Source organism: Aquarana catesbeiana, linkage group LG06, assembly GCF_042186555.1.
Source record: "Aquarana catesbeiana isolate 2022-GZ linkage group LG06, ASM4218655v1, whole genome shotgun sequence".
Taxonomy (NCBI): Eukaryota; Metazoa; Chordata; class Amphibia; order Anura; family Ranidae; genus Aquarana; species Aquarana catesbeiana.
In genome coordinates, this window is record NC_133329.1 from 274,758,267 (window position 1) to 274,778,599 (window position 20,333).

Consider the following 20,333-nt stretch of genomic DNA (forward strand, 5'->3'; position numbering starts at 1 on the left):
CAGGATAAAAACTGGGGCTATGTTTGCAAATAACCAGAATGATAGAAAACAATGAAAAATAAAGTTACTTTTAAAAAGTAGTGGTTAAGAAGTACAAGGCACAGAAATTGAATGAAAAAAAGAACACACTGCATTTCTGCATTCATTTGAAAATGTATTTTAAGGTATTCTGACAATTAAAGAACTCATATGAGTTTCATAGATTAAATGAATACAAAAAGATGTACAGTAAAATCAATGTAACGTTATACAGGATACTTGGTTCATTATTCATAGCATAATATAAACAATATATATTCACAGAGAGATGAAAGTACAGTCATCAGAGACAATATAAGATATTATCAGGTTGATTAAAACATTTTTACTTATGATTAAAAATTGGCATTTGAACCAAAAATGTATGTAATCATGTATTTGGCTTCACAGTTTAGATAGGAAAGCACTCATTGTGGAAGATGGTCACATATTAAAAAACAGCAGTTTGCAGAGTGGAGGGAGGTGCTTCCAAAAAGACCAGCATCACAATCTCTACCAAATGATGGCTTGGGGTTAGCTTATTTTACTATGGCCATGACTGCTTTACCAGCTAATCTAACAGTAGGACCGTAATTACTTACTATTTTACTGTACCTAGAATCAATTTTAGCATTTTACAGACAAGTTCAGTTAGACCCCTTTCACACTGGGGCAGTTTGCAGGCGTTATTGCGCTAAAAATAGCGCCTGCAAACCGCCCCTAAACAGCCTCCGCTGTTTGTTCAGTGTGAAAGCCCGAGGGCTTTCACACTGAAGCGGTGCGCTGGCAGGAGAAGAATAAAATCTCCTGTCAGCCGCTTCTTTGGAGCGGTGAAGGAGCGGTGTATTCACCGCTCCTAAACCGCTCCTGCCCATTGAAATCAATGGGACAGCGCGGCTATACCGCGGTAATACCGCGGCTATAGCCACGCTATACGAGGGGTTTTGACCCTTTTTCGGCCGCCAGCGGGGGGTTAAAACCGCACCGCTAGCGGTTGAATACCGCGGTAAAACAGCGCTAAATATAGCGCTGTTTTACCGCCGACGCCCCCTACCGCCCCAGTGTGAAAGGGGCCTTAGGATTTAAAGTGTATTTCCCAGAGGGCAGTAGCCTCCTTGCAAAATAGCAAAACGCCGGGCCCGGACGGGATCCCTGCCGAATTCTTTAAAACTTATGCAGAGGAAATACTACCATCGTTTAAATTAGTGCTCCAAAAAGCCATGGAAGAGAATTCATTACCCCCGACAATGGCTGAGGCAGTTATAGTGGTCATCCTTAAACCTGGTAAGCCCCCTGAACAGTGTTCTTCGTACCGCCCAATTTTCCTCCCTAATGTAGACGCCAAGCTGTTGGCTAAAGTACTGGCCGGTCGATTGAACACTGTGATTACGGCATTGGTGCACGCGGACCAGTCTGGATTTATGCCAGGCAGGGGGACCAACATAAACATTCGACGCCTCCTTATACATCTCTCTAGGGCAAGCGGGGACGGCCCGGAGGTAGTTGCCTCCTTAGACGCCGAAAAGGCTTTCAGCTCGGTCGAGTGGCACTACCTCTGGGCAGTCCTTTGCAAATTTGGGTTTGGCCCCCATTTTATCAGATGGGTTCAGATGCTATACCATAATCCCACGGCCCGTATACGCACAAATAACTCGCTGTCCTCGCCGTTTCCCCTGTCCAGGGGCACCAGACAGGGTTGTCCACTTTCCCTTGGATTATTTGCGCTAGCCATGGAGCCATCGAGCCCATGGCAGCTCGCATTAGATCCGCCCCCTCAGTAAAGGGTATCCAAGTCGGTGTAAAATCCATATCCTTATATGCCGATGACACCCTCCTCTTATTCAAGGACATCTCCTCCCTCCCACCAGCGCTTCAAATAATAGACGAATTCTCGGGCATCAAGGTTAATTGGGGGAAATCACTCCTTTTCTCACTAAATGCGTTGGGTTACCACCTGCCAACAGGCACCCCCCTGAACTGGATAACTAAATTTAAATACTTGGGAGTACGGGTTGGTACTCTGCTGTCCTCATACTATGAGCTGAACCTCCAACCACTACTTAAAAACTTCTCGCAGAAATGTATAACCTGGAGGACCTTCCCCCTGTCACCGCTGGGTAGGGTAAACTTAGTTAAGATGATTTATCTCCCCAAATTCCTCTACCTTTTTCGAAACACCCCTTTGATCCCCCCAGCCTCATTCTTCACCAAAATAAAAAGTATAATATCCTCCTTTTTTGGAACGGAAGGCCCCCACGATTAGCCATTACCACCCTTCAGCTGCCCGTTACCCAGGGAGGCCTGTCCCTACCAGACTTTCAGATCTACTTCTGGGCGGCTGTCCTGCTGACGGTCAGATGGTGGTTCTTCCAACCACAGGACAACCCAGCAGTGGCCCTGGAAGCAGCCATAATGGGCTCATACTCCTCTCTCGTTAACGTGGTGTTCAGGGGGGCGAGATCTCACCCTGGCATCACGGCACTGATGAGCACAACCATTACAGTATGGAATAAAGCTAGGACCTGCTTTAGCTCCCTTGAGACATTTTCCCCCCACATCCCTCTTTGGGGCAATCCCAACCACACATGAATACTGTTCCAGACCCCCAGGTCTGAGCAAGGAAGGGAATAGTCAAACTGAAGCATTTTGTTACGGGGGGTAAATTGAGATCCTTCTCTGATCTAAAAAGTGCCTACTTACTAGCAGGGTGGATGCTGTTTCGATACTACCAGCTTTGACATGCTTATAGGAAACAGTTCCCAGTGCACCTCATACTGAAATCAGACTCTGTGGAGGGACTACTTACTGCCAAGATTGTAGATAAACCCCTTTCCTCCCTGTACTTTCACTTGTCCATAGTTCCTTTGAAGAAACTTGAAAAAACCCTAAATAAGTGGAAATTAGACATCCCAGGTCTGTCAGAGGAGGAATAGGAGACATGTGTATCTTCCTTTGTCACCAACATGATCTCGGGCAGAGACCGTTTTATGCAGGTCAAGTTTCTCCACAGAGCCTACTACACTCCAAAGAGGTTAACAATTATGAATCCTAACACCCTGGTGGCCTGTCCTGGATGTGATCAGAGGTCTTCTTCCTTCTTTCATATGATATGGTCCTGCCCCCGCCTTGGAGACTATTCGTCAGAGATAGCTGACACCCTTAGCCAGAATACCTCCCTAAAGCTGGGAACAGACCCCAAAACGATGCTGCTAAATGTTTTCAACTCTAGGGTAAGGGGCAAATATACTAAACTATTCCTGAATTATGCTACCTTTTATGCCCGTAGAGAGATATTCTTCCACTGGAAGGATGCTATACCTCCCAGGGTGTCTTCACGGTGTCTAACACTGAACTTGGTATTACCACTGTATAAGCTCACCTATGCCTGATGTACCTTCCCCACAATAATATACCACTGCTAGGACCTCCTGAATGTTTATCCATTGGTCGGGCTCTGTGAGCTTAGCAAAGTAGATGAGGTCCCTCCTTCGCTCCCCTTCCTCCTCCCCTCCCCCCTCCCCCCTCTCTCTTCTCCCCCTCCCCTCCTCCCTCTCCTCCCCACCCCCCCTTATCTTCCACGTATCCTGCCTTTTTCTGACATCCCCCCTCCCCCAGGACCTCCTTAAATAGTACTGCTGAAACTTACTACCTACGAACCAATATCCTAATGTGATGTAACTTAACAGCTCTACACATCTCTCCTCTGTTTAAATGTGCAAACCAATCATCTTGTGACATTTTATGTAATAATATATCTGTGAACAACTGTGTACTGTAAAAATCGAATAAACATTTTTCTTGTGAAAAAAAAAGTGTATTTCCACTTTTGCATCCAAATTGGGATAACACCTACTTAATTTGTTCAATGTTCTCATTCACATAGAATAACTGAACAAAAAAATTACAAATCTCTCCCTATGTTTTACTTGTTCTCTTAGGTTAGGTTTAAACACTGTCTGTCCCAACAAAGGGTTAAAGATCTTGAAGCTGGGATTCTGTGTTCTATGTTGATGAGTGGAAACTCAGAGTGTCCCTCTTTCTAAGTGGGGACAAATTTTCTTTTCATTTTAAATTGTTTGTTTGAGTAGCTTGTTTGCAGTTTGCACAAAGCCTGCTCCAAACAAACATCTAGAAAGATCAGATTTTTTTTTTTATTACAGGTATGTGGTGTGAATGGGAACACATAACAAGCATGTTGTCACCTACCTGTATTCAGAGCTTGAGTGTCAGGGCTGAGCTCAGCCCTTTCTTCTCAAAGCTGGCCGCTCAGCTGTCGGCTAATTGCCAGCTCCTATCTCTCCACAGTGACTCACCTGTTGATGATATCCTGCTCATCAGTCCTACCTATTTAAGCCGTCAAGTCCAGATGATTTCTGCCTTTGCCTTGGTCACATCTCTAATCTCTAGAGACGCTCTCCTGTGTTCCTGTTAAAGATTTGCTTGGCTGACATTCCTTCTGGCTCCAGATCCTGCTTGCTGTTCTACTACGCTCATCTCTGGCTCCCTGACGTTTTGGCTTGTCTGACTATCTGTTTCTGTTCCTGAACCCTGGCTATGTTTTGACTACGTTTACTCTGTTTACCTTTTTTTATTATTATTAAACAAGTGTGATCTAACTGTACTTCTGTCTCAGTCTGATTCTTGGTTTCTGACAGTAGGCAAAGGCACTGAATTCAGAAGATGCAGTGAATCCACTTGTTGGTAATATTTTTTCCAGATTGGATGAGCAGAATCACCGCATGGATCAGTTTGCCATGGCGTTACAAACGCTCCTGAGTCACGCGGCTCACCTGGAATCTCCCACTGTGGCTGCTCCGGTACAGCCTGTGTTGCAGGCCGTCCCTGCTGCTGCTCCAGTCTCTGTGCAGGCACTCGCCTTGAGTATTACCTCTATAAGAGGTATGTCTGGTTCCGCTCCGCTTCCCCATCGATTGCGGGGGCGATCCAGTCCAATACAGAGGGTTTCTCAACCAGATTGAGATATACTTTGAGATGCTGCCCCAGGCGTTTCCCACGGACAGAGGCAAAGTAGGTTTCGTGATATTTTTGCTTTCTGAGAGAGCCTTGGCCTGGTCAAACCCTCTATGGGAGACTCAAAAACCTGTTGTCTTGAGTTACCCTGAGTTTGTGACTTCTTTTAAAAGGGTATTTGACATTCCCGCATGCTCCGCTTCTGCTGCCAAGTGCCTCATGTCCATCAAACAGAGTACGAGAACTGTTGCCAATTACGCCATTGAATTCTATACTCTGGCAGCAGAGGTTGCTTGGAACAATGGGGCGCTCGTGGCTGCTTTTTCTCATGGTCTCTCGGATACCATCAAGGATGAGATAGCAGTCCGAGATATACCCACTGAGCTGGAGAGGTTGATCACGTGCCATCTTCATTGACTCCAGACTCAGAGAAAGACTCCCTTTTAAGGGGTGCTTGTGGAAGCCTCCTGTACATTTGTTTATGAACTTTGCAGTCCCACCCTTGCCTCCCTCACCTCCCATGCCTCCTGGTACTGAGTCGTTCTGCGAAGATGAACCCATGCACTTGGACTTCACGCGTCTCCCTGCGGATGAGAGAACCCTTAGGAGGAGGCAGAGATTGTACCTTTATTGTGGCCAGGCAGGTAACTTTTTGAAGTCTTGTCCTACCCATCCAGGGAATGCTCGAACCTTGAGATCCTGTTACGGACAGACCTTAGGTGGTGTTTCGCTGCCGGTTATCCAGAAGGATAAGCCCATGGTTTCGGTTACCCTTTCTTGGGCTGAGTCGTCCGTCGAGATACAGGCTCTAATCGACTCTGGGGCTGCAGGCCTGTTCATTGATACTGCCTTTGTATCGAAGCGCTCAATTTCGCTGCAGCCACGTGACACTCCTCTTGCCATTGAGGCTTTTGACGGAAGACCTCTACAGCCTGGCCATGTGACCCATGAGACTGTTCCGTTGTCCATGGCCGTAGGGTCTCCTCACCATGAGATAATCCAATTCCAAGTTATTTCCTCACCTAAGTTTTTGCTGGTTATTGGTTATCCTTGGTTACAAAGGCACAACCCCTCTTTTGATTGGCTCCATGCTGAGGTTCTCTCCTGGTCACCACAATGCAGTAAGACATGCTTCCAGAAGGTAGCAAAGATCCTGTGCACCTCTTCACTTACCTCCCTGCCGGAGGTGGAGGAGCACCGTGATTTTAGCAATGTCTTTGACAAAGGTCAAGCTAGTTATTTTTCCTCCACACCAGTCGCATGATTGTGCAATTGACCTTCAACTTGGTGCCATACCCCCTCGTGGCCGGGTTTACCCTTTGTCGGTCTTGGAGGATAAGGCCATGGAGGAGTATGTTGCAGACGCACTTTTTTGAGGTTTCATCCGCAAATCCTCGTCTCCTGCTGGTGCTGGTTTCTTCTTTGTGAAGAAGAAGAGTGGTGAGACCTTGTATTGATTATAGAGGTCTCAATCGTTTCACGATTAAGAATTCCTATCTGATTCCGTTGATTATGGAGTTATTTGACCACCTCAAGGGAGCAACGGTTTTCACAAAGCTTGATTTGAAAGGGGCATACAATCTCATGAGGATTAAGGAGGGTGACGAGTGGAAAACTGCGTTTAATACCAGAACAGGCCATTATGAGTACCTTGTAATGCCTTTTGGCCTTTGTAACGCCCCGGCAGTTTTTCAGGAACTTATTAACGATGTCCTCTGAGATTTGTTGCAGTTATGTGTGGTGGTTTATCTCAATGATATGCTCATTTTTCAAGTCCTTGGAGAGCCACCACACAGATGTCTGTCGTGTGCTTCAGAAATTAAGAGAGAACAATCTCTATTGTAACTTGGAGAAGTGCGAATTCCATCATGAACGGGTTAAACTCCTGGGTTATGTCATTTCCACTGCTGGTTTTTCGATGGACCCAGAGAAACTTTCAGCAGTCCTACAGTGGCCCTGACCCGTGAGTTTACGTCCTCTGCAGCGTTTTCTTGGCTTTGCCAATTATTATCGGATGTTTATTCGGAACTTCTCATCTCTGGTCAAGCCCCTGACTGATATGACCAGAAAGAACGGTAACCCACAGAGTTGGTCTCCGGAGTCCATTAAGGCCTTTGAGAGTCTCAAGGCTGCCTTTGTTTCTGCTTCTGTGTTGGCACACCCTGATCCTACGTTACCTTTTATCCTTGAGGTTGATGCTTCTGAGACTGGAGTTGGCGTCCTTCTGTCTCAACGTCCTACCTCTGAGAGCGCTATGCATCCTTGTGGCTACTTTTCCAAGAAACTGTCACCTGTGGAGTGCAATTACAAGATTGGTGACAGAGAGCTGTTAGCGATCATTTTAGCCCTGAAAGAATAGACATCTCCTCAAAGGTACCACTGTGCCGGTTCTCATTCTTACTGACCATAAGAATCTCACATTCTTGTCCGAGGCTAAACGCCGATCTCTCAAAAGGGCGCGATGGGCTCTTTTTTTGTCAAGTTTCAAGTACATTGTTTGATTCTAACCCGGTACAAAGAATGTAAAGGCTGAGCGCTTTCTCACAACAATTTTCCTCCACTTCCAAGATGGAGTCGGTTCTGGTTCCTGTGATTCCTCCTGGTCGTATTCTGGCTACGGTTCGCACCAGTCTCACTTCTCCTTTGGGTGACAAAATTTTTGCTGCTCAAGTCCATGCTCCTCCTGAGAAACCTTGTGACAGCTGCTTTGTCCCAGAGAGTCTCCGTACTGCCGTGCTCCAGACTTACCATTCTCCCAAGGCTGCTGGCCACCCTGGGAAGAATCAACTCTTTTGGGCCATTTCCCAACAATTCTGGTGGCCTAGTCTACGTGCTGATGTACCCGCCTTCATAGCTGGCTGTTCCATGAGTGCTCAGAGTAAGACTCCACGACACCTTCCAGTGGGCCTCCTACAACCCATACCCAATGGAGAAAGGCCCTGGACCCACCTATCTATGGATTTCATTGTGGAGTTACCCAACTCCCAGGGCAACACAGTTATCCTTATGATGGTTGACCAGTTCTCGAAAATGTCCCATTGTATTCCACTTAAGAAGTTGCCCACTTCTAAGGAACTGGCTTCCATTTTTGCTCGGGAGATCTTTCGCTCACATGGGCTACCCAAGGTGATTGTCTCGGAGAGGGGTAGTCAGTTTGCGTCCCGGTTCTGGCGAGCCTTTTGTGCACAGTAAGGAATTCAGCTTGCTTTCTCCTCTGCGTATCACCCGCAGTCTAATGGGGCCGCAGAATGAGCCAATCAGTCCTTGGAGCAATTCCTACGTTGCTATATTCCTGACCATCATAACAAGTGGTCAGACCTCTTACCGTGGGCGGAATTTGCTCACAATAGAGCCTTGAATTCTGCTTCCCGATTGTCCCCGTTTATGGCGAACTATGGTTTCCAACTTTCCATGTTGCCTGACTCATTTGTTCCACAGAGTATTCCTGCGTTAGAGGAGCATCTCTGTGGTCTTCGTTCCATTTGGGCACAAGTCCAGGAGGCTTTGCGACATGCTAATGATAGGTACAAACTCCATGCTGACCGCAGACGCCTGCCTCCATCTTCCTACGAGGTTGGGGACAGGGTTTGGGTGTCAACTCGCAACCTCCGACTTCGTGTTCCCTCTCGGAAGTTCGCACATCGGTTTATTGGGCCTTTCTGTATTCTTTGCAGGATTAACCCAGTGGCTTACGCATTAGACCTTCCTTCTAATATGCGTATTTCAAATGTATTTCATGTCTCCTTATTAAAACCTTTGGTCTGCAACTGCTTTACCACCTCGGTGCCTCGTCCTCACCCTCTACAGGTTGAGAACCATGAGCAGTATAAAGTACAGTCCATTGTTGACTCCTGTAGGTTCCGTTGGCGCATACAGTATCTGGTGCATTAGAAAGGGTGCTATCCGGAGGAATGCTCTTGGGTCTCATCCTCGGACGTACATGCCCCTGTCCTCCTCCGTGATTTCTGTAGACGTTTTCCCCTCATGCCTGGTGGTCCTACAGGGGGGAGGGGTCATTGAAGAGGGGGTACTGTCAGGGCTGGGCTCAGCCCTTCCTTCTCAAAGATGGCCGCTCAGATGTCAGCTAATTGCCAGCTCTTATCTCTCCACAGTGACTCACCTGTTGATGATATCCTGCTCGTCAGTCCTGCCTACTTAAGCCATCCGGTCCAGATCTCTGCCTTCACCTTGGCCACATCTCTAGAGATGCTCTCCTGTGTTCCTGTTAAAGACTTGCTTGGCTGACATTCCTATTGGCTCCAGATCCTGCTTGCTGTTCTAATACACTCATCTCTGGCTCCCTGACGTTTTGGCTTGTCTGACTATCCGTTCCAGTTCCTGAACTCTGGTTATGTTTTGACTACGTTTGCTCTGTTTCCCTTTTTTTATTATTATTAAACAAGTGTGATTTTAATGTACTTCTGTCTCAGTCTGATTCATGGTTTCTGACACTGAGATGACGAGGGTGGCCTCTTGCACAGTTCACGTCTGAGCACCCCTGGATGTTAATACAGGGTCTGCAAGGGTGAAGTATAGGCACAGGTGCCAAGGTGTAGACACTGGGGAGCACTGGTATCTGATGAGCAGAGGTATAGCTGGTGATATGTAAAGATGCCAAATCCAGTTCATGGTGGAGTCAGGTCACACATCTGGTCAAGTGACAGCCAGATGGAAGAACACCAAGGCATAAGCAGAGTCAGGAACAGGCAGGATTCTGCAACAATTGGGCTGTGAGGTACATATTCACTAGGCAGAAGCGTGGTCAGTAGTCCAAGCCGGCATCCATTGTGGAGGCAGACAGCTAACATGAGCAGACAAGGTTAATCCAAGAGCAGGGTCAGAGAGGAAGTTGGGTCAGTAACAGGATCAAGAATATGTATCAGGAACTGGATCACAAGAACAAGGCTGAAGACCATACAGCAAAGAACTAGTGTAGAGCTCAGGTTTAATTAGGCTGCTTGGTGCCAGTGGACATGCATGCACGTACCTGTGCACACATGCACATACTTGCACATTTCCCCCTCACTTTTGTTTGTTTGCAACAAGCAGTGTATGTTAGTTGTGGTCATGTGCACTGCTCTATGTATACTACAAATCCCATATTCCATGGTCCCTAGTCAATATTTGGAGCAAGCAAAAGTGGGTGACTACAGTCCTACATACAGTGGAACCATGAACAACAAATGTAGCTACCCTCTAAAAAGAAGTTTGATCACCACAGCAAAAAAAAAAAAGAAAAAAGAAATTTGTAGATTTGGAGGAGACTGAAAGCAATAGAAGGTACTAATTTGACTTAAGAATACATACAGTACTTGAATAGAATTTGTTCTTTTTAATTGAGTTGCATTTCAGTTTAATCAGAAATTGAAATGTGTGGGGTTACTCTTTGTTCTTCTGCACAGTGGATTTGGACACGAGATTCTGGGTAAAAAAAAATGTCAGCACGTCTCTGCGGTGCATGCACATTTCCCCATGTTTTGTCTCTTTAAAATATATCCTGAAAGTACAGAAAAATACCAGTTGACCCTGCCAGAAATCCAGTGAGTTCCTAGCTTACTCTACACATCAATGTTTCTCAAACTTTTTTTTTTAATCAAGGGACCCTTTAAAATTATGTAAAATCTCAAGGCACCCAATTCTAAAATGTATAAACTAAACTAATAGTTTTACATATTGCAGCAGCATCCACACATGTGGGACACCCAACATTAGGGTAGATCAATTTTACAAAACAAAAACACCTTTTCACATTGACTTTGACTAGTATTCCAGCATTTCTGTTTTCTCTCCCTCACTCAACTAATGTGATTCCATGGCTGAGGGGAGAGGCGCAGGGGAGGGGCACATAAAGATGCTGTGCAGGCTCCCTACACCCTCCTTATCAGCCAATGAAGTCTCTGGTTCTTAGAATGCCAACAGCAAGGTTGTAATGCTGCGCAGTAAAAACCTGTGGCTTTGTGTAATAAAAAGGCAGGCTTGAATGATCTGCTAGTTTGTACATAAGTTTTGGGCAGTTTGGGGCAATTTTTATGCATTTTGCCAAGACACCTGAAGACTCTGACAGCATCCTGGTTGAAAAAGGCTGGACTACAGAACATATCCCTCCTAAGTTATAGAGAAGAAAAGAGGGGTGAGTGTTCTTTAGTCATACTAAGGAGTGGGCAGTCTAGGTTGACAATGCTGCTGATTCACAGATGCAGTACAATGAGTACACGTTGTCACCCAAGGACCGTGATAGTGTGTTATTGGAAGGATCACTAAATGAAAATAAAGAAAAGAAAAACTTTAAAACTCTTCTAAGGACTGCAATATATATTTTTTTGCTCCTGAGTTTAAATACTCTTTAATAAACAATTGATTCACATTTGCCTTTTTCAGACCAACATATGATGATATCCCAGAAGTTAATGTGCTTACTTCCTCGTGTGAAGACAGAACATGTACTCTCTCACAGGAAAATCAGGGTGCTGTTTCCAGCAGTGGAAGATTAACTGGTTTGGACAAGCATTGTATCTCCGACTCATATAGATCACGGTTCAATTTCAATGAAGAAAAATTCACACAGTCAGACAACACAAACCACGAAGAGGGCCAGTGTTCCAAAACTGGGGAAACCCAGCAAAGCATTTTCAGAAGTTCTCTGACTACTTGCCAAAAAGCCTTACATAAAACAGTAAATACCATACCTCGCACCTTTCACTATAGCACTTTACCTTTATATTCTACTAGCGAGTTGACTGCAAATAACAGAAACAGAATAACAGAAACTCCGCATGCTGTGCTTTGTTCAGGGTCCACTAATAACAGAGAGACAAATTATGAGAAATGCAAAAAGTGCCTAGCTACAGCTACATCAAAAAACCCTACAAATGACTTACAAAAAAGCCAGTTACATTTTCAAGGCAGCTATCATCATCTGACCTCAGGCACTTTGTTTAAGAATGAAAAGATATTCATATCTCAGGAAAAGAAGGAATGCTTTCTCAGGGATAATGAGCTATGTAACAAAGCAAAAGAAAAGAAAATTTATGGAAAATGTAAAGGATTTTCCGACTTCAAGAACAAAGGCATTCACTTGAGCAAAGGTGATGGAACCTTAGTAGATAAAACCATTGAGGCAGTAATTAAAAAATACTGCCATGAATCTTCATCAGACAAGACAACAGAAAAAGATGAAGAAAGTGTATTGTCCTTAAATGTCCCATCCATTACTGAAGATTCTACTCTAAGTTTTGATTGTATTGCACTTTCAGAGTTAAAAGAAGATCACGTAAAAGTTGCAATGACAAATATAGACTTGCACAAACAGTCTGTTGTAAACATTGATGAAGAGTACAAATCAAAACTTAAATGTATCCTGCGTGAAAGTCCAACAATAGAAGTACAGGCTATAAAACACGAACAGGATGAGGAAGTTCTTCCAGCTCTGCCTCATATTCCTCTATCATTTGTTGGTAAAACTTGGTCCCAAGTAATGTATGAAGATGATTTAAAGATTGAAGCCCTGGTCAAAGAGTTTAGGAAGGGAAAGTTCCATTGTTACTTTGAAGATGATTGTTCTGTGAATGTGGGCTCTAAGAGAAAACATACAAGCAGACAAATAGAAAAAAAAGTAGAGACAAAGACAGAGGACTTAGATGAGTCCCAAAAAATACATTTGCTGCCATTATTTGAAGATTTTTGTGAAGACCATCACCCTGATACAACTAGTATTAAATCAGAAAGACTTTTAAAAAAATCTAAGCTTCCTAAACCATGCAAACGAGTGTGGAGGCAAGCTTCAAGATGCCAAGTTGTAAAAGTCAGCCATGGTACTCAGACAAGTTTGGTCAACTATCCAGTGGTAAAAAAGAAAGTCCTGAAAAATGATTCACAAGGAGTTTTTGATGACCTGGAGGACGAAAAGACTCCAGACATGAAAACTAGAATGTGTGCTTTAAAACTTCCAGAATCATACACCAAAATTTTAACTCCATTGCAACCCAAGACAATGGTATATGTTCTTTCCCACCCAGACATAAAACCAAGTACTTGTAGGAGAAGTCATAATCGGTGCTCCACCGATAGTAGAGACTCTGTATTTTATAAATATAAGCAGTCACCTCTGAAGTATTATGACCCTTCGACTAATCGTATTCTCAAAACCCCTCCCAGGAACTCAGTACGAGGAATGAGTAGCAAGGCGCTCTGTGTTCGAAAGCTGTTCAGAAGTCTTAGTAGTGAAGGAAATGTTGATAAAGTAGATCCTGAACAAAAGGAATCAAGCACCTCTAAGAAGTCTCTGAGCAGTTCTTCTGCTGCTTCTTTACACTTTGGATCTGTTAAGGGAAAGGATTTAGGCTCCAGCATAAAGGGAAGTGGATCTTCTGTGAACTCAGAATACATAGGCACTGGCTTTGTAAAATCAGGGCATTCTGAAAAACCATATGCACACATTACCATTTCTCAATGCAAAGCAGCTAACACCAAGGCCAAGGAAGATACCCAATGCAGTATTTTGCTCTCAAAATCGAAAAGTAAACCTTTGAAGCAGCAGAAGTTGATCAAAAGAGACCCTCATAACTCTTCAGTTAGGCTTAGGAAGTCACAAATGGAATCTAGAAATGCTGTACGCTCTAGACATAATCCCCACAGGATGGTGAAACATTTGGGAAAACAAACACAAGGAGTATCCAAATGTAGGAAACGGCCAAGCAAAAAAACGTCTTCAGTTCTTCCAAAATCAAACAAATCTTTTGCTCGGGTGCATCAGCCAAATAAAGAAAAAGTGAAAAACCAGAGGAATGAAATTACAGTTCAGGATCATAAGAAAAGACTGGTAAAGTCACAGTTTGTTTCACTCAATCACCAAAAAAGAAAACAAAGTATGACAAAAAACAGTTTGCAAAATAAGTATCAAGAGAAAAATATTACTAGATCGCGGAGCAAAACCTCTGAGCTTATAGTGCAGAACACAATGCATTATCTAAGGAGTAGACATGCAGTAGCAAATAAAGCATATAATACTAGAACTTTTACTAACACACTGACTAGAAAAAAAGTCAGGTGAACTTGTATTAAAATGTCATTGTTTATGGACTAATAAGACACTAAAACACTGTGTGCTGGAAAACGGGTATTAAGGTACATTTTTGATACTTTTTTTATAGTTTAGAATATTTGCTGAGATAATTTTCAAAATATTTTACACTTTCATAATCTATTAATAATGTTTATTGTAAGATATATTTCTTTATATAAAAATATGTAAAATGAACTGACCCTAAGCATAGTTGTCTTTTTGTACATTAATGTATTAAGATCAGAACAGGGCTCCATATTCATTTTACTGATTTCTATAAATTTTATTAAAAGGGGTATTTTAAATGCCATAAATGGCATGTAATGGACACTGGTTATAATTAGAATACTGAGATGTAAAAGGGTTGGCCCTAAGTTTATAAAGTCATTTATAAAACATTGAAGAAGGATCAGAGTGTTTTCTGGCAACCTTTAAAGGGTAGGGAAACTTTCCCACAAAGTTTTCTTATCCTTTTGCCCCCATTTCCTAAGTGGGTCAAGCTCACTCTCCCCCACCCCAAATTGCTATACTTCACTAGATCTTGTTTACATCCATCCTCCAGCTTCTTGATCTGACATCTGCATCTGCACAATTCTGCCCGTAGACTATGCAAATGTAGATGGATAGGAAACGATGAGTTGGGGCTAGACCTACTGTACTTAGTAGGGGGTGTATGAAAAAGAATAAGGAAACTTTGGGGGACAGTTTCTTTACCCTTTAAAATGCATGTATAGGCAAAACTATTTTTGGTTAGAATAGAAGGGAAAGGTGCTCAGTCTGAAGCTGTGGAGCTTGGTGTAAGTGAAGCTGGAATAAGTGAGAGTTAAAACCAGAGTTAGAGTATACAAGTCTTGCTGTCTGTTTGCTGTTTGCTGTCTGTTTGCTGTTTGCTGTCAGTTTGCTGGGTTACATTTTTGGGGCTTTTCCTTTTAGCTTTTAATTTGCCTTTTGCTGTCACTTTTTAAATAGCTTTTTTTTTTTTTTTCCTGGTTTCATCAGTCTATCAATTAAGGGGTGTGGTTAATTGCTCACAGGTGATTATTTAACTGGTTGTAGGACTCAGTCTGAGCGTGCTCAGTCTGAAGCTGTGGAGCTTGGTGTAAGTGGGAGTTAAAAACCAGAGTTTAAAACAGTTGGTTATAACAGGGGTCATAGTACCTGTGTAGTGTGAGTATCTGAGTGTTGTCTGAGTAGTGTGTGTGGATCGTTAGTACTTGTGTATTGCGAGTGCACGTAGGTCTGTGAGTACCTGTGTATTGTCTTGTTGTGTACCTGTGTATTGTCTTGAGTATTAGTGCCAGGAAGCTAGCTGTTAGGTAATTTGGACAGGGTAAAATCCCCAAATCCTCACTAAATTTAATAGGTACGATGCCCGGCGGGTGTGGAGAGGCGACTCTTTGTACATCTTGCCGCATGTATGCGTTCCTTGATCATCCGATCGAGGGCGAATACTGCTGTGCAAAATGTAAGCACATTGTTTCCCTGGAAGCCCAGGTTCTGAATCTGGGGAAGCAACTGTCAGCACTGAGAAGTCCCTCCATACTAAAGGTGAGCCAGGAACGTACACGGCAGGTGCCGGCAGGGGCCAGCACAGAGGCGGGTGGAGACAAAGAGGTTCAGGCACTAGCAAAGAGTAGATGGGTGACAGTCAGGAGGGGTAGAGGGGGAAGTGCCAGAGAGGCCGATCCAGGACTGGAGCATCCCAATAAGTACGCTCCATTGAGTGACATTGGTGAAACCGGTCAGGGACCAGCACTGCTGGAGATGAGGGACTCTCCTAGCTGCCAGGGGAAGAACTCTTCCAGTGAGAGTGGGGGGGCAGCAAAGGAAAAGGAAAGACAGATTCTGGTGGTAGGGGACTCAATTCTTAGAAGGACAGAGAGGGCAATCTGTAACCAAGACCTGAAGCGCCGAACAGTATGTTGTCTACCGGGCGCTCAGGTTCGGCACATCACGGATCTTGTGGACAGATTACTGGGAGGGGCTGGGGAAGACCCGGCTGTCATGGTGCACGTTGGCACCAATGACAAAGTCAGAGGCAGATGGAGTGTCCTAAAGAACGATTTTAGGGACTTAGGAGCTAAATTGAGGAAAAGGACCTGCAAGGTAGTGTTCTCAGGAATACTACCGGTACATCGAGCCACACCAGAAAGGCAGAGGGAGATTAGGGAAGTAAACAAGTGGCTGAAGAGCTGGTGTAGTAAGGAGGGGTTTGGGTTCCTGGAGGACTGGGCCGACTTCTCAGTCGGTAACCGGTACTATAGAAGGGACAGACTGCACCTAAATGAGGAGGGTGCAGATCTGCTGGGAAGGAAGATGGCCAAAAAGTTAGAGGGGTTTTTAAACTAGGCGATGGGGGGGAGGGTCCAGAGACAGTGATAGCCAGCGCGGAAGATATTCCAGAGGGTAGTATTGGGGGCATTAGTGGTAGGTTAACCAAAGCACAAAAACACAAGGTGAGTATAGTAGCAAGTCCTAGTTGCAATCTTGAAACACCCAATACGAGGACAATATGCGACCGGTCTAAACTATGTGGCATGTTCACCAATGCCAGGAGCATGGCGGACAAGATGGGTGAACTAGAGATACTGTTGTACAAGGAGGATTTGGATTTTGTGGGAATTTCAGAGACCTGGTTCAACAGCTCTCATGATTGGCTGGCAAACATTCAAGGGTATACCCTATACCGCAAGGATAGAGAGGGTAAAAATGGGGGAGGGGTATGCCTATATATCAAGAATAATGTACAAGTGAATGTGAGAGATGACATCACTGAGGGGGCTAGGGAGGAGGTGGAATCTTTATGGGTAGAGCTCCAAAGGGATGAAGCTAAGGGGAAAATAATACTGGGAGTATGCTATAGGCCCCCTAACCTGAGGGAGGAAGTGGAGACGGATCTCCTATCACAAATTGGATTAGCAGCAAGGATGGGAAGTGTTATCATAATGGGGGATTTTAATTATCCAGACATAGACTGGGCGGAGGGAACCGCGCATTCATTTAAGGCTCGCCAGTTCCTTAGTGTCTTGCAGGACAATTTTATGGGTCAGATGGTAGACGCATCAACTAGAAATAAAACATTACTAGATCTACTGATTACCAACAATACAGACCTGATAAAAGATGTGGAAATACGGGGCAATTTAGGTAACAGCGATCACAGGTCAATTAGTTTCAGTATAAATCACACAAATAGGAAACATGAAGGGAACACAAACACACTGTATTTCAAAAGAGCCAACTTCCCTAAACTACAAACCTTGCTAAAAGGCATAAATTGGGATAAAATATTAGGAACAAAGAATACGGAGGAGAGATGGGTTTGCTTTAAGAGCATATTAAATAAGGGCATTAGCCAATGTATCCCATTGGGTAATAAATTTAAAAGAGCGAACAAACATCCTGGATGGCTTAACTCCAATGTAAAAATGCATATAAAAGCAAAGGAGAAGGCCTTCAAAAAATACAAGGTTGAGGGATCATCCTCAGCTTTCAGAATTTATAAAGAATGCAATAAGAAATGTAAGGGTGCAATTAGGATGGCTAAGATAGAACATGAAAGACACATAGCGGAGGAGAGCAAAAAAAATCCCAAGAAATTCTTTAAGTATGTAAACAGTAAAAAAGGGAGGACAGACCATATTGGCCCCATAAAGAATGAGGAAGGACATCTGGTTACAAAGGATGGGGAGATGGCAAAGGTATTGAATTTATTCTTCTCCTCAGTCTTCATGAGTGAATCGGGGGGCTTCAGTAACCAAAGCTGCAGTGTTTATCCTCATGACACAACACAGGAAGCACCTACATGGTTAACAGAGGACGGAATTAAAATTAGACTTGAGAAACTTAACATTAATAAATCACCGGGAACAGATGGCTTGCACTCGAGGGTACTTAGGGAACTCAGTCAGGTGATTGCCAGACCGTTGTTCCTAATTTTTACAGACAGTCTATTGACTGGAATGGTACCAGCTGATTGGAGAAAAGCCAATGTAGCACCAATATTTAAAAAGGGCCCAAAAAACATCCCTGGGAATTACAGACCAGTTAGCCTAACATCAATAGTATGTAAACTCTTGGAGGGGATGATAAGGGACTATATACAAGATTTTAGTAATAAGAATGATATCATTAGCAGTAATCAGCATGGATTCATGAAGAATCGTTCTTGCCAAACCAATCTATTAACCTTCTATGAGGAGGTGAGTTGCCATCTAGATAAAGGAAGGCCCGTAGATGTGGTGTATCTGGATTTTGCAAAGGCATTTGACACAGTTCCCCATAAACGTTTACTGTACAAAATAAGGTGCGTTGGCATGGACCATAGGGTGAGTACATGGATTGAAAACTGGCTACAAGGGCGTGTTCAGAGGGTGGTGATAAATGGGGAGTACTCAGAATGGTCAGGGGTGGGTAGTGGGGTTCCCCAGGGTTCTGTGCTGGGACCAATCCTATTTAATTTGTTCATAAACGACCTGGAGGATGGGATAAACAGTTCAATCTCTGTATTTGCAGACGATACTAAGCTAAGCAGGGCAATAACTTCTCCGCAGGATGTGGAAATCTTGCAAAAAGACCTGAACAAATTAATGGGGTGGTCGACTACATGGCAAATGAGGTTTAATGTAGAAAAATGTAAAATAATGCATTTGGGTGGCAAAAATTTGAATGCAATCTATACACTGGGGGAGAACCTCCGGGGGAATCTAGGATGGAAAAGGACCTGGGGGTCCTAGTAGATGATAGGCTCAGCAATGGTATGCAATGCCAAGCTGCTGCTAATAAAGCAAACAGAATATTGGCATGCATTAAAAGGGGGATCAAATGCAGAGATAAAACGATAATTCTCCCGCTCTACAAGACTCTGGTCCGGCCGCACCTGGAGTATGCTGTCCAGTTCTGGGCACCAGTCCTCAGGAGGGACATACTGGAAATGGAGCGAGTACAAAGAAGGGCAGCAAAGCTAATAAAGGGTCTGGAGGATCTTAGTTATGAGGAAAGGTTGCGAGCACTGAACTTATTCTCTCTGGAGAAGAGACGCTTGAGAGGGGATATGATTTCAATTTACAAATACTGTTCTGGTGACCCCACAATAGGGATAAAACTTTTTCGCAGAAGAGAGTTTAATAAGACTCGTGGCCACTCATTAAAATTAGAAGAAAAGAGGTTTAACCTTAAACTACGTAGAGGGTTCTTTACTGTAAGAGCGGCAAGGATGTGGAATTCCCTTCCACAGGCGGTGGTCTCAGCGGGGAGCATTGATAGCTTCAAGAAACTATTAGATAATCACCTGAATGACCGCAATATACAGGGATATGTAATGTAATACTGACACATAATCACACACATAGGTTGGACTTGATGGGTCTTTTTTCAACCTCACCTACTATGTAACTATGTAACTATGTTAAACCCCTGTTGGTTTATGTTTTGCTGTCTGTGCACCACTGAGGACATTTCCCTTCCCTTTCCCACCTGTCCTAGAGATGCAACAGGCATTTAGAGAATATCTCCCAAAGTGAGGGGACCTCTTCTTAGACAATTGTTCCAGAAACAGGTGTCCTCATTGGGAGATTACCCCCTTACCTCTTGTTTTAAAGACAACTCTAACATATTCATTTCCCCTCAGTTCATTCTCAGTAATAATAGTTATGTGATAAGTACAAATACAGAAGACAAATCTCACGAGAGAGGACACAGGGTCTACTCCTTACCCACTCTTTCCAAAGCAAAAAAAGGTTTTGGGTAGAAGTAAACTTTATCAATGTAAAAGTGACTTTATCTAGCCATCATTGCCAACTGTAATGAAATTAGAACGTTCACAGTAAAGTATAACTAAAGGAAAAACTTTTATTTTAGTTTTGAATGGAGTGGAAAGGGATTAGAACCCCCAGTAAGTTTTTTGCTGTTTGTGTCCCTGTTAGGAAGATTCACTCTTCATCAATTCTATTTGTTATGTTTACTGTTATTATTACAAATGAAAGTAAAAGAAAAACACACATTTTGGGTTGGCTCCAGAACAGTAATAGAGGGGGAAATCTTCTAGTGGTAACACTAGTTTTAATCATCATGGTGATAACCAGGGATTCCCTCACTTTGGGAGGATTTCCTCTCACTTCCTGTTTTGGCTATGAGACAGGAAAATGGTACACAGATGGCGAAAAAAAAACTGACAGGGGTCATAACCTTTTCTCACACTATCCAAAATGAAAACAAAGTTTTGTCTTTAGTTCTACTTTATCTGAATTCTTTCTAGTTCACAGCAATTTAGAGAAGAGCTGTT

The 20,333-nt window shown here is 43.6% G+C and overlaps 1 protein-coding gene across 4 annotated transcripts in view; it reads left to right on the forward strand.

The window, feature by feature from the left end:
* ZDBF2 (zinc finger DBF-type containing 2) overlaps positions 1-14,378 on the forward strand; it is a 94,751-nt gene extending 80,373 nt beyond the window's left edge. For all 4 annotated transcript variants that reach the window (XM_073633379.1, XM_073633377.1, XM_073633380.1 and 1 more), the window contains one exon: positions 11,368-14,378. In XM_073633379.1, the coding sequence (XP_073489480.1) occupies positions 11,368-14,038 (2,671 nt within the window). In that variant the 3' untranslated portion in view covers positions 14,039-14,378. The remainder of the gene's footprint in view (positions 1-11,367) is intronic.
* The last annotated feature ends 5,955 nt before the right edge of the window (positions 14,379-20,333 follow it).